Below are 27753 nucleotides of genomic sequence, written 5' to 3'. Positions count from 1 at the left end.
CAGTTCGAGCTGATACATCCATAGTACGTGGTTCCCATAGCTATGTCTAGATTACAGAAATGGCAAATAGTACATAGAAGCTGATGCATCATAGGCTGATGCATGCAGCACAGAGTTCGATGCATTGTAGTTTGATAATTTACATATAGTTTGGATTTCTTTGAACAGCAGTCTTTTTTGGGATGCAAAAGCTTGTTATATGTCGACAATCATCTCCTTTGTCACAGACATGACAAATAGTACATAGAAGTAGATGTTGGCTTACTCCAGCGAGTGGCTATCTGCATCGTCTTCTTTTTTTTTTGCCTGGGAAAAAACCAGTTAGCACTATACTCGGTATCTATGTTTAGAGTTTGTATGTACAGATGTTCGGACATAGAAAGATGGTACGTTAAATTTCTTTAAAGCATACTTCTTTGATTTTGATTCTGAGGAGGATGGACGTGGTTGTTTGGCACGCTGATCTTGCTGTGTGTCTGTAGCTTCGGTCGAATCAGTGTCGCCGAAGAGCTTCTTGCGAGCATCTGTCCGTGTTGTTGGTGACCTTACATAAATTGGGATTGTTCACTGATTATGTATATTGCTTGTAACCAGTATACATGTCTCTATCTACTGTGGAGTTTAAGTGTAGAATGGTGGACTATTATGTACCTGTCGACATCATGTTTGGAGGCTTCATGTTCTAGCTCGCTATCATGTGCTGGAGTCTGTAAGACGAAAAAGTTGGTTAGTGGAGTACAGGTAGATCAGCTGGAATGGTTTTGCTAAAGAAGCTGTAAAATTTGCTTACCGATTGTTCAGCGGCCTCAATCAGAAGTAGATCTGCTGAATGTTCTGGACTCTCAATGATTGGTGTTGGGCTTGTTGTGTGAGGCGGGTGATACTGAGATGTTGCCATGACCTGCAGCGGAGGGCGTTTCGGTGGCCTGTCTAAAACTGCTTTGACCTGGTATTGCCTTTTTTTCATACTTTTGCACGATTCGTCAGTAAGATCAACTGATAACACATATGTCTTGTTAAGTATGTTGTTCATTGCCTGAGGCAATCCTTCTTTTATATGCAATGGGTTCACCAATGCCTGGCACTCTTTTTGAATTATTTTGGTTGCTTCATCATCATATGCAAAGAAGCGTGCTTCATCTGTGTTATCTTTTGCAATAAATGATAATAGGTACCTGTAGAAGTTATAAATAACGAAAGGTGTAGATAGGTTGGAAAATATTCAGTTCATTTACGGACTGGAAGTGGTAAAAAACTACTGAAAAGTTACCTAGGAACTGTTGTTGTGCCTCCACACTTTGGGCATCTGTAGGTACCATCTAGCTGTTGATCAGCTCTTTTTTTGCATGGCTTGCAAGACATGTACCACCAGTTAGTAGTGTTTGTGATAGACACAATTGTTACTGCAACTTTGTACGGTCCTCTTTCCTGCACGGCAGCAAGTAATTCAGGAGTTTTTATACTCTAATAGTTTCTGTTTTTTTTACAGACTTGAACAAAAAAGCTCAGATGGCATTGCTGAAAGAGCCACCAAATTTGGCTGGAATATCTGTAACAGGGTGCTTTTTAGGAGGATGAGTTTATAGGCTTTTGCTGTTCATTTACCATGTCATCAAAGGGATCAATATGGTTCAGGTCAGCTATAGTTCTTTCTGGTAGCTGAATGTCTTGGACCGAAAGTGGAACTGCCTCTTCTTCTGGTGCAGGTTGTTCGATGTAGACTGGTGTATCTTTGAACCTGATGATAGAAAGCATATTAGTACAAGCGCTCAGGCATTTTTAGTTTTTTTTATTTGGCCTGATGTCCATTTGGCTATACCTGGAGTGATAAGCACAGGCATCTGGAATGGTAGGGTTGAAATAGTAAGTGCAAGCTGAGCTTCCAGTTAGGCATGTTTGATCTACAGCAGCAAGGAATAAAATGGTTTGTAGTTCATGTATTCTAAAGCTATGCTAGTCTTCAATGTATATGTAAATATATTCAGAAATGTTGAGACCAATCTTGAAAAGAAGGCTGTACCATTATTTTTGAAATCTTCACGCGGTATACAACCAACGACAAGGCAAACAATAAGATTACCAGCTGCAGCATCGTATATGTTGTCGATACTAAAATTTGTGGCATGTTCACCCCATAGGGTAATCTTCATAGTATTTTCGCTGCATCAAAGTCGACTATCAGGCAATAGGATAGAAGCACTGTTATTTAAGTTACTGTACGGTAGGCGATATATACCTTAAATCCTTAATGTAGATTTCTCTTAGTGTTTTAGCCTTTTCCATGTTCTTAGGAACAAATGTGTGAGCTGCTTCATACCTAATGAGATATCCAAGGACATCTGGTAAAAAGATTGATGCAACCTTATTAGTTAGCAGATTTATATAGCATGTCTAAGATAAATCTATCTAGAAACGATAATTGATCAAATAGGTCACCTGTCAGGTTGAATACGACCCGCGCTGGTCTAATGGCTCGTAATGGAGTGATTCTGTAAACGTACTCTGGAATTGAGTGTGGAGGATTCCGAACAAGCTCAACTGTTGTGTAGTCTGTAATATCTATCATGAGGTTCTTGTCAACTGGTCTGTAGCTTTTTTTGGCATTCTGGACGACGAATTTCTTAACAACATAAACTTTGCCAACATTGAAAAGATATGCTTTGCCATCGATGAGGTCATCTAAAATTTCAGCATATATGGCATTTCCCTATCATTGTAGGTACTAAGCTGATTAGATTGCATGTCAATGTGTAGGAGCTACTGTTTCTGCTGATTGTAAATATGTGATTGCTATGTTTAACACAAAGATAGTATTGCTTTATTTTGTAAAGAATCAGTATCAGTACCTTTGCGTCCGCCACAACCATCCCAATGTATTGAGGTGGACCCTGTCCATTGTTTTCGTAGTGAATCCACTTCCTCACGACTCGAACAACAATGCCATGTGAATGGCGTCCTTTTTCTAGCTTGTCTAGAAAGACTGGTTCCTGCATGATGGATCTGACACACAAAGAGCAGCAATTTATAAAGCTATTTATGCGTACATATATTGTGAGGAGAAACCAGATGCACTGAGGCACAGTGGTGCAAGATGTAGAGCCAGGGATGCAAATCACGAGTACCAAAAGTTAGCTTTTTTTCGCTGGTGTTTACATAGAAAGGTACAACTGCATGGTGCTACTGCACACCGATGCATATGGTCAGTGCTGATTAAGCCAAAGCACATAGGCATGGTTTTCCAAAGCAAATACGTACATGTACAGTGGTCTATAGCCTCATTTGTGTACTACATAAGACTATAGCGGTAAATATTAGTAGGACCAAATGTGGGGATACTGATGAGACGTAGCCATGAAGGCCATTTTAGGTACGAAGTAAGTATAGAATGGCTGTGCATTTAGTAGCTAAGGCAGATGCTGAAGAACTTCCTTGTATACAATGTTTCTTGTCTCACTGGAAGGATTGCCATCATCATCTTCTATGTAGATTCTGAGACCTTGTTTTGTCGTTACTCGCGAAACAGCTACATAGAGCTGACCATGTGTGAAGACTGGTTTTTTGAGGTAGATGCCAACAGTTGATAATGTTTGTCCCTGACTTTTATTGATTGTCATGGCATAGCAAACTCTTATAGGATATTGGCGTCGCTGTAGAACAAATGGCCACTTGTTACTTTTGAGAGACAGAGTAATTCGTGGAATTGCAAATGTTTGATTTGCATGGCGGCCATTCATAATTTTGGCCTCAATTGTCTATTCTCCTATAGAGGTTACAGTCAGCCTTGTACCATTGCAAAGGCCTGCTCTTTGATTGAGATTACGCAACAACATTATAGGAACTCCTCGTTTGAGTACAATTCGATGCTGTGGGAAGTTATTACCATTAATTGAGTTAAGGAACTCAATAGGATATAGAAGATCATATGCTTCATGTTGAGCAGTGGCTTTGGCGATAGTATCCGAACTGAGGTATTCTTTTTCTCTGCCGTGAACTAAGGGAACCATGTACTGATTTATTGTATATGCGAGTTCATTTGTTGGAGCTAGTATGGCCCTTTGAGAAAGGTACAAAGGGTCTCTGTACCTGGTTTCAAAGTTAGGATATACTGACTGTACAATGGCTGCAAGTTTATCCTCACCAGGCACTATGAGCAATTCTTCAGGTATTGTAATCCAGCTTGTTTCATCTTCTCCATCCTTTGAAAAGGAGGGTGTTTTACCTTCGCCAATATCTAATATCCATCTGCTGAATAGGGCGACCTCCTGCTGTTGGCGAGCATCATTTGGCGAACACACCAATCGCATGTTCTGATTTAAGCTGAGCACCTCTACATGAGCCCACAAGCGTGAGGTGATTATAGCAGCACTGATGACGTCTTGTTTTGTACCTCCTTCAATTACAGGTAAGATCTACCTGAGGTCCCCTCCCAGCACAACCACCTTACCACCAAATGGAATATTTGCAGCTTCAGGTTTTTTGACTCTTTCTATGTCACGTAGTGTGCGGTCTAATGCTTCAAAACATTTTCTATTAGCCATAAGAGCTTCGTCCCAAATAATAAGGCTTGTAAGTTCAATAAGCTCTGAAAGCATGGTGCCCCTGCTAACATCACGGATCATATCATCCTCTACTTCACAAGGTATTTTGAATCTTGAATGAGCAGTCCGTCCCCCTGGCAACAGCAGCACCGCTACTCCAGACGATGCCACAGTAAGAACAATTTTTTTTGTCCTCTGAGATAGTTTACTATTCGATTCCATAAATATGTTTTACCAGTTCCCCCATATCCTGATACAAAAAAAACCGGGCTCATTCTGTTGCACTCTGCGGACTATTTTATAGAAGGCATTTCTTTGATCTTCATTAAGGAAAGCAGCTGGACTGTTCATGTCAATCAATGGATCAGCAGGATACGATAGCTCTTCTTCGACAAGGCGATTGTTTTGAGCAGGATAGTCAGCATGTGTCTTTGGAGGTAAGCTGAACTCAGCTATGTTCCTACCACTCTGAGAAAAAAGAGTGGAAAGCTCATCCAGAAGGTAATCCCTAGCTACTGAATCAGCTAACACATAATTAGGATCACCAATCATATCTCTGTACTGGTAGATGATATCGTCGGCTAGATGGTGCCAAATTTTTTTGAAGAAAGTGTTTTCATCCCCAACTTCGCAGAAAAGTATCATTGTGACAAATAAGCTACGAAGCTGTGGTGAAGTAGCCCAAGCTGCTGCTTCATCGAAAGCGTTGTACCATTCCTGATCATCACCAAGAAGGCCGCGCGACATGCACGCCTCTTTGAATGTACAATGATATGTTCGGTTGTGGAATCTGAGATGGTCATAGCTTGTTGCACCCTTAACTATTAGCAGCAACATGCGAAGATAGTAGCGATCTCCAGCTAATGGGTGTACATAGTGAAGACGGCCTATCTTACCATGCTGCTGTTTCCGCTTTGTCCACCTTCTATCTCTTTGATCCCATATCCATTTGGAAGGAAACTCAGGATAGGTCAATGCTCTAGCTTCAGGAAAAAGCTCGTTGCAGACAAACCACTGAGTTAACATTGTTCTTTTTAAAAACTCGGTAGACACTAATCTATCCATCTTTGCTCTAGCACTAAAAGTTATGAAATTCTCATTTGGAAGATGTACAGGCATTCTTTCTACTGCTGGATAGTGTCTATGAATATCATATCCAAACATTCTCCAACATGCATCCTACTCACAGATATATCTACAGTCAAGGTATTCTTTTATCTCATTTATAGTCTTCGTTTCATCATCATACGGCGCCTGCTGGGCTCTCTTGACTCGCTGTAGATAGGCATTGCTACAATCAGCTCCTTTGGTTACATACTTGAAGAGGTACTTGATGAATGTAGTTTTATTGCACCACTCAACATTGATGTGTGCCTGATATTTTTTAAGGAGGAACATGTTATATGGAACAACCCATCTGCTATCCATTTGGAGGCGTCCTTTGCAAACAAAGAGATTGTTCTCAGGTCTCCTGTACACAGCAAAGCCAATAGAACTAACTGTAGTTGCAGGCTGGTATGGTTTGGGAAAATGCTTGGAACACTTATTGTTCTTCATGCATGGACATCTAGGATTGGTTTGACCGCAGGGTCCATGTGTCATGTGCTCTGCAACAAGAGCATAGCCTAGTGGATCATTTTTTGGATCAGGCACTTCTGCAGATACATATTTGTCTATCATTGCAGAAGTCAGATCAGATGTATCTCTTGAAGTCCAAAGGATTATGTGCGCATGTGGAAGTCCACGTTTCTGGAACTCTACAGTGTGGAGCACTGCATTTGAATAGGGCATATTTAGGATCTGGAAGAGCTAGTCGACAAATGGATGTAGATAGAAAGAATGGTTTTTCTGTCCGTAGACAATTATACCTGCGCTGGAAGGTCCAAAGGGTTTACCACATCTAATATCATGCAGAAGTTCTTCTAACTTGATGTTGAACACTCGGACAATTATATCATTCCTATCAGCTGGTGTCTGTCCAGGCTCAAAGATAGCCTCAGAAATCTCTAACCATTTAGGATTACATGTAAATGTAACGAAGAAATCAGGGGATCATATTCTCGGCAGATAGCTATACCATCATGATAATTTTGTATCATATAACGTCTACCACCTGTATATGATGCCGGTAATACGGTCATTTTACCAACCTCACTTCCTTGTTCGGAACCTCTGCTAATAGCATCATAGATTCCTTGAATACTTTCTGTAACACCCCAGGTGTTTGCCACCAGTTAAGCAATGGGTTTGAGCTAAAACATGGTATATTAAGTGATGATGAAGATGTCAAGGTCAAACCTATAGAAACGAGCCCCAACCTAAACTTGGAGATTGCACCTTTGCTCGCCTATAGACCCCTTTTCAAGATATATGCTTGGGTGGTGTTATTGGAATATCTTCATGTGTCTCACATCAATAACCACCTATATTGATCCATGGAAAAGTTTCGTGAAGTTTGGAATCAAGAAGTCACATGAAATGACGAGTTATGTCGTTGCTTGAATTATTTATAAGGTAAAGGGAATTCTCGATCATCAACCAAACCTTGCAACCTTGCCCAAATGACTCTAGATTAACTCTACAACAAAAGTCATGAAAGGTTCATGTTGAGCAAATGCCAAGAAAATGCCACAATGGGTCACAACGGATAATTTAAGCTTTATCGTGGTCCTTCTTTGATCAAAGTAGAACTATAGCTTCTGCACCTGTTATGAAGTTGGGCCTTTAATAAAAGTTGAAGTTTGAGTGGAGTAGAACAAACTTTGTTTTTGGACCCAGAGCCAGATCAACTTGGAACTAAGTCAAATCGAGGCTCGAACTTTGAATTGACAGCTGTTTTCAGTACTTAGAAAATTTTCTAAGTCTGGAATCCATTGTCATCGCTGTTGGCATTCCGCGTTCTCCAAATTTTGCTAAGCAACTTGAGTCGATCCAAATGTAAAAGTTGGAGCTTACATGATGGGGAAGAACATACAAGAAGATGGCACCAGTTGCATTTCATTTCGACCATCAATTTTGGATGTTTGCTTGTCGCTGTCAAATCACTGACACTATCAAGTTTAGTACTAATTATCTGCTAATCCAACAGCCTAATGGCCGAGCACCCTGAATCAAGTTTGTAGAGCATCAGAAGGAGAATAATTTTGCTTCAAGGCCCATAGCCCAATTCGGAGCAGAGATGGCCCAAAAATGGACCCCAAGTCGGGCACAGAGACGCACGCCACGTGTTCGTTGTTTTGTCTCCGTGGCAGCCATGCAACAGAGCGCGCACTCCATTGCCGCCGCGCGTCCCGCCTCCGCGCCACGCGCTGCCCTGCCCCTGCGCCTCCAAATGCGAACGCCCAAGCTGCCCGAGCACTCACTCGCCTCCCCACTCTCCTTCCCTCGCTCTCTGGTGCTGCGCGCGCTCCGGAACGCGGCCGCCATGGTTGCCGCCGCGAGCTCGAGATTTGGTCGCCGTGGTTCCTTCGTCTCCAGCCTCCCTCCACCCAAATGGACCGCAGGACCACCTTCCTCTCACCACGCCGCGCCTCTGGACCTCCTTTACCGGCGCCTTTGGCCGCTGATGCTCCCCGCCGTCGGAGCAGCTGCCGTCGCCGCCGCGGCTACTGTGGCCGCGCCACCACAGGCCACATCAGGCCAAGCTGAGCAGCCCAGCGTGTGCGCGCGGGACCCCTGGTCCTCCCCCGCCACTCCACCGCCGCCATCGACGCCCACAGCCGGCCGGAGCCGCGAGCCGGCCGCTCCTCTGCTCTGTTTTCCGACCAGGGGCGTCATGCTAGAATTCGACGAAGTTCAGGGTCCTAACTGCGAAGTCAGTGACTCATGTGAATAGTACCGTAAGGACTGGTTTGTAATTATTTTGTAGGAACTTTGGAAATTCATAGTAAATCGTAGAAAATTCATAAAATAGTAAATGAGGACTTTTTGGAATCCTTGTGAAATTCTCTATGTACTAGATCAATAATATTACATGTTTTAGTTTAAATATTTTATGGTAAAAATAGATTTGTGCAGTAAGGTTGTAATGCTAGTTGAATTTGTTATTTTTCATAACTATAGATCTAGGGCTCCAAATGAAGTGAAATTTTTGTGGCATGCTACTCATGTGATAGTTGATGTGTGGTAAAAATTTCATGAGTATTGGATGAAGTATGAGTGAGTTATTGGTTTATCTTGCTCTCACATGAATTCTTGCTTTAGCAACTTGTCTTTTTCATAGAGGTTGCTATACATATTCAAATGGAGTGAAATTTGTACAGTAGACTATTGAGAGGATATGTGAGCCACTGTAATTTTTGTAGAGTTTATTGTATACTTTTGGTATATGTTCATTAAGTCACCTCATTATCTAAAATAAATTAAGAAATGCATTAAAAGAATTTATTTGGTCATGGACACTAGGTTTTCTGGTGTTCTTTAGTCATGTGTGACATGTTGGTAAAGTTGGTTTTGCCTAATTATGTATTTGCAACATAAGTTAATAATTATTTTCTTGCCGATGTGGTTTATGGACAGATCTGGGAACTTAGCAAAGTTCTTCATGATAATATGCTTTGTTGTGAAACTTGTTTATACAAAAGTTGTAGATAATTCATGTATCTAGCTTCTATTAAAATTTGGTGTCATTTGGCCAAGTAGTTTAAGAGTTATAGCTGTTTAAAGTTGGGTTTCAGAAATGGCTGTTTTCTGTCAATTGTGGACCAGTTTCTGTAAATGGATATATTTGACTTAGTTAACTTGAGAATCATGCTAAGATGATTAAAGATGAATTGTAGAAAATTTCATAAGCTTTCTAGAATGTCTTCTTGCAATTCATTTGGATTTGTGTAACTCTAGTTATAGCTAAATCTTATAGCTGCTGTTTGCATGTCCAGAAATTGACAGATTCCAATTATAGTTGTTTGCTTGTATATTGCTAAGTGTGGCTTTGTTGATAATCAAGTTATGATACTTGTGACCTTATTAAACTTGTGTCATGCTTGATGTGCTTGCTCTCTATACTTAGTTGTGTGATGATAGTTAAATAGCTATTGGTGTCTATGTCTTACATAATCTTGTGTTGTCTTGAATGCTTATGTGATGCATCTTGTGTTACCATTCATCACATTCATACACATGCATCTTGCATCTCATTTAGGTACGCTAGATGAACCATGTGAAGGACGTGATGTTGGAGCCAAACCCGAAGATGGTGTTGGATGGATCTGTCCCGAAGATGGAAGGACTAAGCGAGTGCTAGGATCTAAGATGTCACCAGGATGGTGCAAGTTAACTGAACTGACTTGTGTCGGATCCCAGGCAAGCCCCGGAGCATTCTAAGTCTCCTACTTTATAAAAGCAATTCTTTCTATATATATGAGTTTATATATTGTTGCATTAAGTTGTAGGAGTTGATTGAAACCGTTGATGCATTTATTACTATCCTTGCCTACCTTATTACCTTTTTACCCTGTTAGGTCAGGATCGAATAACTGCTTAGCCTTGCTTAGACCGGTAGCGATCGGTGATATCCGGTCACCTACATTTATAGGTGGTTACTGGAAGAATTTAGCTATGGAAAGAATGATATCCTGGAATTAACCATGTGTGATGGATAATTGGAGACCGGACGGAAAAGTTGGAGGCAACCAGACAGGGTTCTGGGGTGCTGTTAGTTTCCGTCTATGTCGATTAAGGACCGTTCGTTGTTGGGCCTCGAGTCATGTTGAACGCATGCCTTACATTTAGCTGGCCAGATAAAGTACCTTCCGACCGCGAAGCTGGGAGATTTTTCGGGCCGAGTAGATTGCCCGCAACGCACTGTGCCGGAGCAGGTGTGGTAGGACACGGGGGCGGGATGATAAGACCAAAGTGCAGTCGGTCGGCCCCTGGGTACATGTGGTTCCTGGCAAACTCGAGATTCCTGGAAAGTTGACTCGGTGATCAATATCTCACTTTAGCGGGTGAGTGAGGTTTGTGTAAGGAATAAATCACCAGCTGGTTAGGAATCGATTCGAATCGCCATCGCTCCTGGATAGTGAGCACTTGACTCGAGTTACTTCATCGTAGTAATTATTATGGAACAATGATGGTTATCTGGATGATATGGGATATGCTAAATCTAAATTGGTAACTAGATGTTATTGGTTAATCAATTGATTGCTACAGTACATGTGCTTACCTAGATGGATAGGTTATAATAAAGATGATGCAAAGTACTTAAAATGGTTTCTTCATGCTAGCTTATGCTTTTCGCAAACAAGTCAGCTAGCCCACTAAAGAAAGCCTTGCATGATCCTTGGTGTCATTTGTTTTGGTTTTCAACGGGTAAGTCTGGCTGAGTACATTCGAGTACTCAGGGTTTATCCCACCTTGTTGCAGGTGATGTTCTCGACCTGTTGATGATGGTGGCTAACCACCGGTGGGCTCGGTGATTCTATACTTACTTCTCATCTATATGCTTTTGTCGGATGATGTCACTATGCTAGCAATATATTTGGAACTTATATTAATGTAATCATTTGAAAGCTATGTTGTTTTTACTAAGCGGTTTTGAAACCCAAACTTGTATAATTATTTGTTAACCCCTTTGTAATATTATTTCCACTGCAACCCGATGTATGTGATGTGTATTTGCTTAATCACGCGATCTTGGTTGTGAGGTTGATTTACCGAGGTCTTTCGGGACACTCGGCAGACTACCGGGTTTATATGAGTGAAAGTATGGGTGTGTCAACGTGTTAGCGGGGACAACCGTACTTGATCTTGTATAAATTGGGCGGTTCTGTCACACTTTCCATTCTGATATCAGCCTGGTGATCCATTATATATTTGAGTCTGTTTTCATCGACGCTGGCCCGGGCATCAACCTTGGCCTGAGTTGATAATGGTCCATAACATAAATAAGGATTGGGCTCATTTCTTCGATAGTGGAACATATAGCAGTAGTAATCTTGCATGGTTAGCTTTACATGAGCATTCTTTGCTGATTGAGTGGCACCAGTGTATAAAACACCGGTCTGCCAACCACGTTCAGCATATGGAAACAATAGAGGATACTAAAGCGCCATGAAAGCAGGATGCAAAGCAGAGATTTGATCTAGATCTCCTGTCTGTTTCTGCACAATAATGTCCCGCTCAAATTCTTCATAGCTAAAATCACCAACCACAAGCATGGCCAATTGATCTGTAGCTGGTAAACTGTACTGAGGCGGATCTCCGTTTTTTGGACCAACAATGCGAATGACAAAATCTTCAGTGTCATTGCCTGCAAATCTGTCCCTAGCCATTCTAAACTGCTTTGCAAACAAATTATGTTCATCCAACATATTAACTAAAGATTGTACAATAGTAGGATCTAGATCTGATGCTATTGTGTCTTCACTTTCTAATGAGGCAATTCTGTTCTCAACCTCGGCGGATGTATCATACACATATAGCTGAATAAATTTCGGAGGGCGACCATGTGGAGGTATCAAAGAACCGATGCGGTGATGAATCTGTCCATAGATTTTAAACACCGGAGGCCCCCTGCCATCATTCATGGTTCGATCTATCTTGGCTCCCATAGAGGAGAATGCAAAAAGACAATTGTAGCGTCTTATATTCTTCATAAACTTGTTAGAGACCGATCCTCCATCAAATCTTGCCAAAGATGCTAAGGGTTCAGGCTTGGGAAGGAACGGAGGAATAACAATTCGGCCTCCTTTACAGCACTTGTTGTAAATAGGTGATCCAGAAGAGGTGCGTGCCTCTTTACCAACACTTTCAGCGTTCCAGAAAATGGCTTTGCAGTTAGAACACTGTTGGGCAGGTGGTCCATGGTATGATCTTCCAGGATAAGAAACTGGTTTATGCATATGTAAGAGAGAATTAAACATAGATGAGGTCAGCATCCGTAGGTAGGGCTGGTGATGATGGAAAAGATAGACGCAGCATACAAAGGTACGGCCATTACCTTTAAGAGCCTCTACGAAATCATCATCGAACTGAGCACACTGTAAGGTAGCACTATATGCTGAGGCTGCACCTGTAAACAGGGTCTAGGAGTGAACCATATTGTAGGGCTAAGTCACGAAACTACTATTTGCTGTAGGGCCTGCTGCAGTACCTCCCCAAATACGACGATGCTGCTTTAGGAGCTTTCTCCTCTTCTGCTGATACTGTGCTGGATCAGTACTTTGAATAGGATATGATGAGTTATTTCCTGGTCGAAGGACAGAATAGGTAAGACGAAGATTTATACAACATTCTTGCCTCACATGAGGCTATACACAGTAGGGTACATACGTGGTGTTGATCGGCGGAACCTCACTGTGGCAGCAGCAGAGGCGCGTATATCCACCGAAGCATCCACTGAGTAATATAGGTAGCCACTGTTAGCTAGCATAGTACAGGGAAATAGTGAGCCCACTGAATATAGCAGCGGTCACTGAAAGCGTAGATATGTAAGAAAAATAGAGCACAGTCTACATACGTGTTTGCTGAGCAGGCATACCAGTTTGATATTCCATAGACGATGAAGGCTGTGCGTCTTACCATGAATCTAAAACAATGAACCCTTTTTTTTGGAAGAAGCATTTGGAAAAAAGAGTATGCGGTGATTATGGGCCTGTAGCATACATTGGTTAACCCAGAATAACAGCGCACAAACAATCTGATAGTACCAGGGAATTGGTATAATTCATGACTTGATGCAGCTGTTGTGTGCGCTGTACTTGATTCTATAACAGTCTAATGTACCCAGTATGATACGCATGATTTTGTTAACATGCACTGGAGAATCCAGGGAAAGAGTACACAAACAGGCCATTCATTGACGTGCATTTTGTTGCTGCTATTCATGGTTTTATAAGAGCGTAATGTAGCGAACATGTTTGACATGAGTAATGGAGAAGGCAAAACAATAGTATATGAAACAGGCAAGTTCAGGTACAGGCACAAATACAGATGTATAGTAAGTTTTTGTTGATGCAGTAAGAGTGGTAGAAGAACGATAAGATTCCAAACGAGTTTATAAAGAGTCAAACTGGGAGCGGAGCATACAGTGCGGAATGAATCCAAACTAATTACATGGAGATGAGAGGTACAATATGGATGTATAAACAGATCGACGCTGAATGAGGTGTAACTGAAGTGACTTTATTTAGACTTCTTATACTTAATGGTGCGATGCGTACAATGAAAGCAGGAAAGAATACATCAAGGCTGACAAGAAATTGTAAGTCTACAAACATGCTGACACTCAATCTGGCGACAACACGCTGAGTTCATCTAACAACTGCTGCGCGAACGCCGCAACAGCTGACAATGGTCTAACATCGTGACTGGGCGCTGCCACGATCAATCTAGCAAGCTGAGCTCCTCTATTTGCAATGCAGAATAGATGGCGAGCTAGATCCCTATATAATTGAAGGGCATGGACACTATAATCAAGAAGAACAAATCCATAAATCCCCTGTAGAACTATAAGAGCCTGCAATGCCGCAACTTCGTAGGCCACGGCAGCATCCACAGCAGGCTCAGCCCAGAAAAAGAGTGTTGTTGAGGGTCCCTGGACCATACCGGGGGCCAAATCAACCTCTATACCGTACATATCTTTCCCATCCTGTATCATTTCATGTATATAGGATACATAAGGTAGGCAGCACCGATGAGCAACCTCTTGCAACATAGCTACGTAGGACAATTTGATAAAAAACATATCTAACACACGGAGCGAAAGTAGCAGTCCAAATGTGAGCACACTTTTTGGGTTGCCGCCTCTGTCTGCCAGGTACAAATATGTAGGGCCTTTTAAAAACAGAAGTTAATTTAAAAATCACTTTGCAATTTTTTTTTGCAAACTAAAAACAACAATGGATCTTCGGACAGTTCCAACAACCGTACGCGTCCTTTGAACGATTTTGCAAAGGGGCCAGAAGAGCAAGGGAATATCAGTTTCATAACATAGCACAAACAATGAGAAAACAAAGAAACATATATACTGAACAACGCATATAATACCTGGACGCGAAGATAGTCCAAGCACAGAGTATCTCAGGTAGGTCGATATCCAATTGAGCACCAGGAACAACAATGGCAGCAATGTTCGGCCAATGACAGCTCTGAACAACAATGATGCAAACCTGCGTCAAAGAGTTTTGCGACGAAGGCATGAGAACCACATAAATAAACCGATCTATCTATAAGCAAACCTAGCAGAACAGATATACAGAAGCCGCATTAGGGTAGAAGGCATCAAGTGGCACGGAGTCGAGAACGTACGCACGCAATCAGTCGAGTTCAGCGAAGCAGGCGAGGTAGGAGCAAACAGCGGCGTTGTCCCTGAGCGAACAATGATGCGAACCTGCGTCAAAAAGTTTAGAGACGAAGGCATCAGAACCAGGCAAATCAACCGATCTATCTATAAGCAAATCTAGCAGAATAGATATACACAAGCCGCATTAGGGTAGATGGCATCGAGTGTAACTGGTAGAACATCCTGATGTTTTAGATTAAAGCTGTCACTTAGAATTTGGAGGCCTTGTAGGTAGCTGTTTCTTGACAAATTAACATCAATTAAGGCTTGATTTGTATCATGTGGTAAATGTACATTGGGTCTGTTACATCTTGAATGACATCAAATTGTATGGTCTAGAAACCAGTTTTTGAGAAGTGAAAAATGAGCTCGCTATATTTTTTGAACGAAAGCCTACGTGGAGCGCTCACATGTGATAGCTGACAGCGTACCCAAGCTTGTACACAAGCTTGATAGTTGACAGTGTACACAAGCTTGCACACAATGTAGCTATAGATAAATTCAAGCATGGTTTCACCAATCCCTATTTATTTATTACCTTCTTATAATGTCAATTGTCTAAAGAATCTGAATGCATATACGAGATATTCCCTTTTTCTAACCACATTGGCAATAACCGCGAGTTATACTGGAACGACACTAAAAGGACGAGGCATCAAAGCACGCCTCGTTTTCTAGTCTTTTTCCTATTTCTAACTACCACGCCTAATGATAGCATTACTATCCTATTGCTTCTTTTGTAAGACTCGCTTATGTCTCTTTTTGTAGGTAGCTGTGGATTAGAGTCCCCTAGCTATTTATCAACAAATAGACTATGATATGTATCGCTGCTATAATTCTTATCCATGTATTCTCCCGCCTATACTACTTTTCAGACTCTCTCTAAGCGTAATACCTATTGGAGTCTCCTGGTTCAAGACGTCACCTCCTCTCCCTCTCTCATTTTTCAGATTCTTCTCTCTGTTTTCTCTCCAAATCTGTTTATTTCAGTCTGCTCCTATATTCCGATTTCATACCATCTTAGTTCTCTTTTCTTTTCTCTTTTTTTAGCTCTTTTTGTTTTGAACTCCCTTTTTTTGGTTTTTTTTTGTCTGAAACAACTATAACTGTAACTTGTTTCTTCTATTTCTCTCATAACCATAAAAAACTTGTTCTCCTTTTTCTGTCTCAAAGGAACTACCTAATCTATACTTCTATCTTTTTTTTCTATTTCAGTTTCGCTCTGTTACATCTTGAACGACACTAAACTGTATGCTCTAGAAAGCATTTTTTGAGAAGTGAAAAATGAGGTCACTATATTTCTTGAAAGAAAGTTTACGTGGAGCGCTCACATGCGATACCTGACAGCGTACCCAAGCTTGTACACAAGCTTGATAGCTGACAGTGTACACAAGCCTGTACACAATCTAGCTATACATAAATTGAAGGATGGTTTAACCAATTCCTACTTATCTCTTACCTTCTTATACTGTGAATTGTCTAAACAATTTGAATGCATATACGAGATGTTCCCTTTTTCTAACCACATTGGCAACAACTGCGGGTTATACTGGAACGACACTAAAAGGAGGACGCATCAAAGCACGCTTCGTTTTCTAGTGTTTTTCCTATTTCTAACTACTACGCTTAACGATATCATTACTATCGTACTGCTTCTTTTTTAAGACTCGCTTATGTCTTTTTTTTAGCTAGCTGTGGCTTAGATCCCCCTAGCTATTTATGAACAAATAAAGTCTGATATGTATCGCTACTACAATTGTTGTCCATGTATTCTTCCGCCTATACTACTTTTCAGACTCTTTCGAAGCGTAACACCTATTGGACTCTCCTGGTTCAAGACCACACCTCCTCTCCCTCTCTCTTTGTTCAGATTCTTCTCTCTACTATCTCTCCAGATCTGTTTATTTCCGTCTGCTCCTATATTCTGATTTCATACCATCTTAGTCTTCTTTTCTTTATTTTTTGTAGTTCCTTTTTTTTGCACTCCCTTTTTTTTCTTCTGTTCTTTTGTCTCAAACAATTATAGCTGAAACTTGTTTCCTCTATTTTTCTCATAACCATAAAAGACTTTTTCTTCTTTTTTTGTTTCAAACGAACCACCTACTCTATACTCTAATCTTTTTTCGAATTTCAGTTTAATAACCTAGCACAAACAATGAGAAAACAATGAAACACTCATAACCATCAAAAACTTTTCCTTCTATTTTTGTTTCAAAGGAACCACCTACTCTATACTTTAATCTTTTTTTCGAATTTAAGTTTAATAACCTAGCACAAACAATGAGAAAACAACGAAACATATATACTGAACAAAGCATGTAATACCTGGACGCGAAGACAGTCCAATAAGATCGATTCTCAGTTAGGCCGCTATCCAATTGACCACCAGGAACAACAATGGCAGCAATGTTCGGCCAACGACACCTCTGAACAACACCGATGCGAACCTGTGTCAAAGAGTTTTGAGAAGAAGGCATCAGAACCAGCCAAATCACCCGATCTATGTCTAAGCAAATCTAGCCCAACAGGTATACACAAGCCGCATTAGGGCAGAATGCATCGAGTGCGACAGAGGCGAAAACGTACGCACGAAATTGGTGAAGCTCAGCGAAGCAGGCGAGGTAGGATCAAACAGCGGCGTTGTCCCTGAGTGCGTCCATCTTTCCCCCCTTTCCAACCCCTCTTCCCCTCTACTTCCCCCTCCGGTCGAAAACCTCGCTCGCCCCCCCACCCCCCTGAATCCACCAGACACGGCGCAGCCGGAGGAAGAACGCGAGCAGGAATGGCGGCGCAGACAGGAGGTGCGAAGTGAAATCTTGGAAAGAACGAAGATGAAGAAGAACGCGAAGAAGAAGCGCTCCGGCGGCGCAGATAGGAACCTTTCCCCCCTTTCGAACCCCTCTTATCGCCTGCTTCCCTCTCACGTCCAAAACCCCCTCTCGTCCCCCCTCCCCCCCCGCCCGAATCCGCCAGCCGCGGCGCAACCGGAGGAAGAACGCGAGCAGGAAGGCCGGCGCAGACAGGAGGTGCGAATCGAACTCTTGGAAAGAAGCAAACCGAAGCCAAAGACCTCCGGCGGCGTAGATAGGAGACGCGACGGGAAGAACAAAGAGGAAGACGAAGAGGTCCGACGAGAACGCCGGCAACAGAGGAGCGCGGCGTGGAGGACGAAGTAGGAGGAAAAGAGCGAGGAAAGCGGTCGGGGCGAGTAGGACGAGGACTGACCCTGCAGCTCGAAGGCAGCCCAAATGCGAGGCGAAGAAAGCCGATCGGGGAGAAACCGATGCGCTTCACAATGGAGACCGAGGACAGCAGAAGCTAACGGATTCTTACCAAAACCGTGGTCAGAAGCTGGAAGCGAAGAGGTAAACTAAAAAACAGAGCTGACTAACGGCATCATGACCGTTGAGGGCGCAATCGCACGGACGGGAGAAATGTCGGCGACGTGGACGGTGTTTCCTTCGGGAAACCACCGCGGGCTTGTTTAGGTAAAAAGGGAGCCATCAATTTATTAGTCAATATAGACGTACATGTAGTCCCTTTATATAGATGCCTTCAGGACATACATGGTAGCCACCATAACATATATGGTAGAAGCCCCTTCAGGGTATATATGGTATGAGCCAATCAATTCTCTAATTATGAAATTCTTAACACTCCCTCTTAGGCGAATACCATGACAAATACATGCCTCATTAAAACTCCAAAAAACCCAATGGAAAAAAATATGGAGAAAGAATACATCATTGTCGCTTAATGCATTTGCACATTGTTGCCTCTTTAAAAACCTTACATGAGAAACTTTAGAAAAACTCATCAAGGAAAAAATAGTACAACATATGTCTTCAGGACAAATTATGACCTTCTAGATCATACCATTTTGAATTCTCTAAAATTTTGATCGAGGGTTAATAGGGAAGTTCTCCCCTTGAACTTTACAGCATTGTCCCCCTATGCCAAAAACGCTTTCTACAGGAAGCATATGCACATAGAGACTTAACAAGTATATCAAATACATCATAAGGATCATTTCATCATCTTAACCTCATCTTACTTCTGGAACTCACGGGGTAAAATATGAAGTGTATATAAACAATAAACCCACTTTCATAAATGGTGCCACGATAGAGTCTTCAACAGAGGTTAGAAAGTCATCATTAGAATAACACCTTCTAGGTACTAGCGTCCGGTCGATCTTGCCGCCAGCGTCTGGTTGCTACTGCTAACGCCTGTTTACCGAGCCTCTTGATCGGAGCGTCCGGTCACTTTCCTCCAGCGTCCGGTCACTTCTGTGAGCTCGTTTCTTCGTGATCTTGCGTATGACTTAGTTCCTATCTTCGTGCTTAGACTTTACTTGATATATTGGGTCTTCTCTTGTGCTTCTAAGGCCTTGCTTATGGTGTTGATCATCGGATCATCACGTAGTCTTTGTCCAAGTCACGTCTTGCATCCTGTTGAACTACAAAACAATCACTTGCAAATTTATTAGTCCAATTTGATTGTGTTGATCATTAAACACCAAAATTTAAAGTAAATGGGCCAAGAGTCCATTTTCCTTACAATCTCCCCATTTTTTGTGATTGGTGACAATACGACCAAAGCAAGCAAATAATAAAAATTTGGAATTAAAAAACAGTCTACTTGCTAGGATACAATGCAAGGAGCAAGGCTAAAAGATACTAAAAGATACTACTGGTAAGACTAAAAGATACTACATAAAAACTTATCTTGCCCTTGCAAAATGTCCCCGTGCGGCATTATGGATTTTAGCCTTGCTTCCTACAAAATCTCCTCATTACATAGACTAATCCATAATCCACCTGTAGACCATTACCACTTGTAAATTATTACGATCTAGCTTATGGCCCTACAAATTAATGCTTGTTTTTGGTCCTCTAAATTCTCCCCCTTTGGAATCAAACACCAAAAAAAGATATTAGTAGCATAAGGGAGGGTCAAACTTTGTGATCCTTTGTATGTAGAGTGGAATAGGTCACAAAAATTGACACTCGTATTATATAGATTAAGCTTCCCCTAAATATATGCATACATATGGTAGAAGGCAAAGCATATGCATATTTGGTAAATTACTGCTCAAGGGAATTTAATCTATATAATGCATGGAGGAAGCATATAAATATCAAAATAAAATCAACATGATGATATCGGTTTAGAAATACCACATGTGGAAACCAATTTGATTTCTACCACTTGTAATAGGTGGTGGATATTTGAAGTATGATGCTTAACTTCGGGGACTCCATTTTCCTTGCAATGAGACTACTACACACATAATAAGCTTGAAAAGATGTTAGTCTCAAAGCATCCAATTTGTAGAGTAACCCCCCTAAATTTGTGCATACAAATGTGGGATACTTGTAGAAGTCATGCATATTGATTTTAGAATCAATAATACCACTTGAAAGATGACATCTCATGATGTGAGAATCATTTTCGAAGATGATATTCAGGAAAAATTATCTACAATTTGGACTTTGGCACATATTAGACGAACAATCAAAAAACAAACTATGTGTCGTGCTCCTAAATAATTTTAAACCATGCAGGTTTGCTCCAATGATTAAGAATTAAACCGAGCAAGCCTACCATAAGATATACCTAGTGTATGCATGACAAAAGATATAAGCATGCAAATGCAAACATAAGCATGAAAAGTAACTAGATGCTTAAAGATACCAATTTATAAGAAATGCCACTTGTATGAAATGCAAATTGATACTACTTGAAGGAAATTGAATCTTGTTATATAACATAGGAAGGGGAATTTGGGTCCATAGTATTCACTAACCCACTTGGCAATGATTTTGTCCATCATGATGCACTCCATGAAATGCACCCATTCTTTGCCAAGTCTTCAAATTCTCCGAAGTCTATTGGACTTCTCACTTCCTTTTCGGGATTTAAATCTTCTTGGTGCTCTTCATGTTGAAAATAATTTCCTTTGGCACCCAAAAACGTTTGACCCTATTGTTAGCTTGCTTGTTCACCTTTATGGCCACCACCTTATCATTTTTCTTCTTCTTTAACAAGTATAGTGTAGAGGTCTTCTTGTCCACCTTGTTGGTGTAGGTGTTGGAGAGCTTGCTTGTTTGCTTCTTCTCTTTCTTATTTGCTCCTCCTCCATTCTTCACCTTGCACTCATAGGACTTGTGACCTTCGTTGTGGCACACGTAGCAAACCACGATTTGTCTTTCATCAAACTTCTTCACTCCCTTGACGGTGTTATCTTGATGAAGTTGGGCTTACTTTGTCTTGCCTTTCACTTGAGTCAAGTCATTGGTGAGGCGAGCTACTTCTTGGTTGAGTTGTTCATTCTCTTTTGCAACCTCTTGTGTGCATGCATACCAAAAATAAAGAGCACGCACTGTTTATTCCAGCCTTTTTTCTCCAGAAAGATTAATTTGCAGTACAATACCCTCCTTAGAGCATTTCCAAGAGTTTCCTAGATATTCCTTCTAAAAAGTCTATGTTTACCAACTCCTAAAAAGGTTTTAGAAGAAAAAAAAGAAATTCATTTTCAATAGTTCCTAATATTTGACTTCTAAAAAATCAAATGCTGGTCTCATTTGACGTTTTTTTCTGCAATCTTCTTTTTTTCCACGTGAACCTCTTCATCGCCAAGCGTATCCACGCCGCTGCCACCTCCCAGTCCCAGCGCCACCGTGTACCCTGTCGTACTGGTGCCGAGAAACACCTACAGCCAGCTTGAGGCGCGCCTCACGGACGCGTACGAGCCGCCCCTGGAGTCGTCGCAATGCGGCGCGGGCAGCAACGAGCGTGGCCGGTGGTTCCGGCTGTGGAGAAACGCCACGGCCATGCACCACCTTGGCACCCTTATTATCACTGCACTTCCGCCACACCATCACTTTGAAGCTCTGCTCCTGGTTTACTTTGCTGAACACCAGTTCGCTTGGAAACACGCCCATAGCTACATCGTCGTCAAACATGTCAACCGCCGCGTAGTAAACCGACGACACCTCCTCTCCGACGTTCTTCACCGTACGCTCAACTACCACAGGCGTGCTCCAATTCCACGTCGGCTAGACGGCGACCGACACCGACGGGTAATTCAGCATGCTCTCCGGGATCACCGTGACGACTGAGCAGTCGACCGGACGCCGCGCTACCACGGAGACGTTCTGGCTACTGTACAGCCGCAGAGGAAGCCGACGTAGTCGCTGGGCGCGATGTCGTACACCAAGCCAGGGTCGACCGCCTTCTCCGGGTTGACGTGGCCGGCACCGGTGGCGAACAAGTCCGACGCCACGCGCTGCTCGTTGAGGATGGCGTTGCCCGCACGATCCGTGACGTCGGCGGTGGTCATTATCGCCGACCTGATCTCTACCGGCGACCAACCAGGGTGCTTGCTCTTGATGAAGGTTGCGATGCCGTTGAGATGCGGCGTCGACATGGACGCGTCAGAGATGATGTTGAAGGTCGGTCCCCGCGGTCCGAGGGAGCCGCAACAGATGTCGTACGACTTCCGTCAGGCTCCGGGCGTCTCCGAGCGTGGCTTTATCCGCGTAAAGTTATGTGGAAGGTGGAGGAATTTCCCAAGTCCTAAAAGATTAAGAATAAATATTAGTAGTCGTTGGAGAGGGTTTTTTCCTATCTATCTAAAAAAACAAGGATTATGAGGATGTTTAGGGAACTCTTGGAGATGCTCTTATACCAGAGTGAGTGGACGGATTGTTCCAGATGCGTGATGATAGTGCTAAGTACGTTTTGGTTACTAATTGGTGTCATCCATCCATGCTTACACTCAACATGATGCATGCATGATCGGGCCGATATAGCATTTATCCAAACAAATGCAGTAATACCTTTTTGTGCCCCTTTCTGCTCATCAAATTCTTTGCGCCATAGCAACACACAACCAAGAAGCAATTCTAAAAAAAAGTTTAATTTGCTTTTATAAAGAGAAAAAAGGAAGATTTCGCCGTAAGACATCAAACAAGGGCAGTATTTGCATTGCACACGACCAAGACAATATAGCATAAAAGAGATCTCCCTCCTCTCGCCTCTCATCAAATCTGAAAAAATAGTATCACAGCCGTTGCGATGTCCTGCTATAAGAGCTACTCCAAACAACTCTCTATATGCTTCCGATCCTAATTGCTAGGAATAGAAATTTTGATAAAAAAAAACTCCAACAACTTTTTTAATTAGTTATTCAAATATAGTCTTCTTTTATTTCGGATTTCTTATTAGCCAAAGGGAGAAAACGAAAATGGCTCCAGTAAGTTTTAGAAAGACTTTTGGAGATGTTCTAAACAACCACAATTCCAAATGGTATCCGGCAAATTATAACGTTCGCAACGTGAAATACTCAATACCACTTTTTTTTTCTGTCAATATCACACAACAAGTTTTTCTCTCCAAAAAAACAGGTGCAAGGCGGCCTATGAAAATGGGCCGCCAGAAACCTAGGCCCATCAACATCACGGGCCATGCAGCCCAGACAGCGACCCAGTCCCTTCATCTTGCTGGGGAAGTTGAAGTCGGAGGAAAAGGAGGCGGAGTCCCAACCCAAGCACACATCGCTCCCCAGGTTGTTCCCTTCCCCCAAACCCAAATCCAAAGCAAGCACTTCGTCGGCGGCCAAGCGGGACCATGGGGCAGGGCACTCCGGGAGGGATGGGCAAGCAGGGCGGCGCCGGCGACCGCAAGCCGGGGGACGGCGGCGATAAGAAGGACAAGAAGTTCGAGCCGCCGGCCGCGCCCTCCCGCGTCGGCCGCAAGCAGCGCAAGCAGAAGGGCGCCGAGGCGGCCGCGCGCCTCCCCAACGTCGCGCCGCTCTCCAAGTGCCGACTCCGCCTCCTCAAGCTCGAGCGGGTCAAGGACTACCTCCTCATGGAGGAGGAGTTCGTCGCCGCGCAGGAGCGCCTCCGGCCCCAGGAGGACAAGGCCGAGGAGGACCGATCCAAGGTCGACGACCTCCGCGGCACCCCCATGAGCGTCGGATCCCTCGAGGAGATCATCGACGAGAGCCACGCCATCGTCTCCTCCTCAGTCGGACCGGAGTACTACGTCGGCATCCTATCCTTCGTCGACAAGGACCAGCTGGAACCGGGATGCTCCATCCTCATGCACAACAAGGTTTGTTTCTACTTTCTAGGGACCCGCGCTACTACCCTACCCTACTTGGCCGGTGCGGATCTAGCATCCTCGATCTAAATATCTCCCTCCGATCTAGTGCTAGCTGGTCACTGGGAGTCGTTGGATTTGTAGACCCTACTGATTAAGGGTATCCGGTAATCTCTGTGCTTTGTTGTTATGCTGGGGATTTGTTGAATTAATTTTTAGGTTTTCATTCACATAAACTTGGCAAAACCACGAAAGTTAGATTTATCAGCATACTATGGCCCTGTGGAGGATTAGTGTTTGTACTGTGTTGATTGCCAAAGGTGACTTGGAGGTCATTTTTTCCAATCATGGATTATGACAAACTAAGGGTTTACTAGGATATCGTGATTGTTCAGATTCATGTCTCAGTACACGATCTGTTATGTTTCTTGTAGTCGTTTTAGTGTGGTGGTTGTCCGCTTACTCCTGTAACACGGTTATATCAGTTACTCTAATGATTTTATCTTAGGATTGATATATTGTGCGTGATGTCTGACTGCTGTTCAATAATTATTATACTTGTATTCATTTTAGTGTCCTTCGTATACATCTCTGACTGTGACTAGGCTCTTTCCCTACATACTTATTTGTGCCCAATAATCATCATTTGTGCATGCATTAGTGGATCGTTTACAACTGGTAGGATATAGTAAGTCAGCTTGTTTTCTCACTCAAATGTTTACTTCAGGTTCTCTCTGTGGTTGGTATATTGCAAGATGAAGTTGATCCTATGGTATCTGTGATGAAAGTTGAGAAAGCTCCTTTGGAATCTTATGCTGACATTGGTGGACTAGATGCTCAGATTCAAGAAATTAAAGAGGCAGTTGAGCTTCCCTTGACTCATCCTGAGCTGTATGAAGACATTGGGATCAGGCCCCCCAAGGGAGTCATATTATATGGAGAACCTGGAACAGGAAAAACTTTACTTGCCAAGGTCAGTGCTCAGGCTTACAAGCATACAATATATATATTATATTGCTTAGTATTGTAGGGGCAGACGTCGATCCTCAATGATATCTGCCTTTGTCTATGTGTTTTCCACATTATGCATTCTTTTTCTACTTCAGTTTTCAAATAGCATGTACTTGGGTAGTGATTACTTGAAACTTTCTCTGCAGGCTGTCGCTAACTCAACATCTGCAACTTTCTTGCGTGTTGTCGGTAGTGAACTTATTCAAAAGTACCTTGGGGATGGTCCCAAGCTAGTCAGAGAATTGTTTAGGGTGGCTGATGAACTTTCTCCCTCAATAGTCTTTATTGATGAGATTGACGCAGTTGGAACAAAGAGGTATGATGCTCATTCAGGAGGAGAGCGTGAAATTCAAAGAACTATGTTGGAGCTGCTGAATCAGCTAGATGGTTTTGACTCACGTGGAGATGTTAAAGTTATTCTAGCAACAAACCGTATTGAAAGTCTTGATCCTGCTTTGCTTCGGCCAGGCCGTATAGACCGGAAGATTGAATTTCCTCTCCCAGATATTAAAACTAGACGACGCATCTTCCAAGTACTGTGACATCTGTAAATAGTAATATTTACATTATCAGTGTTCTTAATACCTTTTGTCCTTATAAAGGTTGTAAACTGTGCAGATTCACACGGCAAAAATGACATTAGCTGACGATGTGAACTTGGAAGAGTTTGTTATGACCAAAGATGAGTTTTCGGGCGCTGATATTAAGGCGATCTGCACGGAGGCTGGATTGCTCGCCTTAAGAGAACGTAGAATGAAGGTGAACCTGAACACTTATCCCTTCTTCAATTGATATAAAACTTTTCTGGGTGAATACAAGTATTCAAATAACTCAACCTCTTATTTGCTATCGAATAGGAATTATATTTGGCTGTATTTAACTTGAACCATTCTGTATGCTAACTGGGCAGTTCTCTTGCTGTTGTCTTGCTGAAGATGTAGTTATCTGCTGCATGTTGCACAATGTCATCTTTGTTTTAGACAAATTGGAGTTTCAAGATCTAGTTGCATATAAGAAAGTTAACGTATCTGGTTTCAACAAGAAAAGACGTTATAGACCAAAATAAAACTAATAATAACTGCAAAAAACTGATAGAGGGAAGGCAACAAAGGCCACAGAATCACTGCATGAGCTTGTATATCATTCATCACTTGTTTGTCCTTGCCGTCAGCATATCCATCAAGTCTTTGTCGTCGCCTCACTGTATAGTGTATAGGAGACATGATTTGTGCTACATTGCAAAATAGATGTAATCCACCGATTCCAGCTGATCACCAGGAATATGATTCTCGTACTCGTCAGATTATTTTCTCAAGTTGGTCAGTTGTGTGGATATCATTTTAAGAAGCCTATCAGATGAATGCACTTTTCATGATATCAGCACATGCAAAGGGGCTGATTGTAGGAAGCCTCTGTTTGCAATTATCCATTCAATGGAACATTTCTTAGCTTTTGTAGAGGTTTCCAGAACTGTGATGTGCGTACCCCTGTGAAGGTGAGCATAGGGTTGATGCTCCATATCCATTTGCATAGAAAAAATTGTCATTATGTTGTGTACTTCAAATATAACACTTTGATCCGTTGTACGTGGAAATGCCAATACCCTTGTGTCTAACCATGTGAGCTGACCAATTGGAGAAGTGTTGTTTTGATGAATGGAAATTGTTGCATTGCTTTTTCCTACAGTACACGCATGGCATGTTCTTCCATTGGATCAAGTTTTGTTGTGTGCGTCAGGGCAACTTTTTTGCACATAGATTTATGCATGAGCATATATGGTTCTTTTCTCTTCCTGACAATCTGTTACATGGTTTCTAATTGGTAACTCGGTTTGTTATCACTTGCCCCATATCTGAACACATAATCTATGCGACTCTTTTAACTGATCGATTTTTGTTGAGTACCTCCTAGACCCAATGTGCTTGTACATGTAACTATGTCTGATCTGAACATATAGTACTTCATGGTTCCATTTGACATTGCTGATGTTTTGTTTTGGGTACCCAGGTGACCCATTCAGATTTCAAGAAGGCAAAGGAGAAGGTGATGTACAAGAAGAAGGAAGGTGTTCCGGATGGTCTCTACATGTAGATGTAGCGAATTGGAGCCTCGTGCCTGCCTTGTCAGAACAAGTTATCCTATTGTAGTAGCGCCTCTCTTCATCATGGGAGATATGTTGGTTTGGTTGCCACAATACTAGTTGCACACTGAGCTAAGTGGTCAGAGAACGGGTATTATGCTTTGATTGTTTCAAGTAAAATTTCCCTTTCGGAGAATGCTGGAACGTTGTGCTAGAAATATGCATCGGCTACCAGTATCCTCACAAGAAACACGGATTATGTATTCCGTTAATTCCGCGTCCATTCGACGTGCTGTCTTCTCGATCGAATGGTGAATTGAGCACGTTTGCATAGATGAAAATGCTGGAGATGCCCGTCAGCTTGATTTAAATAGATGGGATTTCACTGCAAAAGTGGCATCAAATTGATGGGATTTCACTGCAAAATGTGGCACCATGAATCAGTTACCAGTGGTTAATCAGATGGCGAGGCCTGGTGAATAGTGTAACCTGGAACGCGGAACTTATATAAATGAAATGAAATTTTGGATAGTAGAGGAAATTGACATGTTTTTGCATCTCTATTTAAAGCTTACGCCTGTAGTTGGTTGTGAAATAAAAAAAAAGAAGAAAATCATAAGGATACTTCTTGAAAAACTAAAATACACCCTTGAACATTAATACATTTAATGTGTACCCTGTAAACACAGAAAATATAGCATGTAACATGCCATGGATCATATGTGAACAATTAG

At 42.2% G+C, this 27753-nt stretch overlaps 2 protein-coding genes across 2 annotated transcripts; one reads left to right on the top strand and one right to left on the bottom strand.

Annotated features, from left to right (window-relative positions):
• Window positions 1-261: 261 nt before the first annotated feature.
• Window positions 262-22252, bottom strand: LOC136549263 (uncharacterized). Its single transcript, XM_066540498.1, has 10 exons — window positions 21989-22252; window positions 21510-21833; window positions 14791-14868; window positions 14526-14647; window positions 1606-1738; window positions 1271-1428; window positions 791-1175; window positions 652-707; window positions 391-544; window positions 262-306 (listed from the first exon to the last, which is right to left on the bottom strand). The coding sequence occupies exons 1-10, from the start codon at window positions 22250-22252 to the stop codon at window positions 262-264; spliced, it is 1719 nt and encodes a 572-aa protein (XP_066396595.1).
• Window positions 22253-23352: 1100 nt separating this feature from the next.
• Window positions 23353-27360, top strand: LOC136550621 (26S proteasome regulatory subunit 4 homolog). Its single transcript, XM_066542260.1, has 5 exons — window positions 23353-23940; window positions 24656-24901; window positions 25086-25472; window positions 25558-25698; window positions 26947-27360. The coding sequence occupies exons 1-5, from the start codon at window positions 23455-23457 to the stop codon at window positions 27028-27030; spliced, it is 1344 nt and encodes a 447-aa protein (XP_066398357.1). The 5' UTR covers window positions 23353-23454; the 3' UTR covers window positions 27031-27360.
• Window positions 27361-27753: the final 393 nt, after the last annotated feature.

This window comes from Miscanthus floridulus, chromosome 4 (genome assembly GCF_019320115.1).
Source record: "Miscanthus floridulus cultivar M001 chromosome 4, ASM1932011v1, whole genome shotgun sequence".
Classification (NCBI taxonomy): domain Eukaryota; kingdom Viridiplantae; phylum Streptophyta; class Magnoliopsida; order Poales; family Poaceae; genus Miscanthus; species Miscanthus floridulus.
The sequence above is the reverse complement of the archived record's forward strand: the minus strand, read 5'-3'. Positions and strand labels throughout refer to the sequence as shown.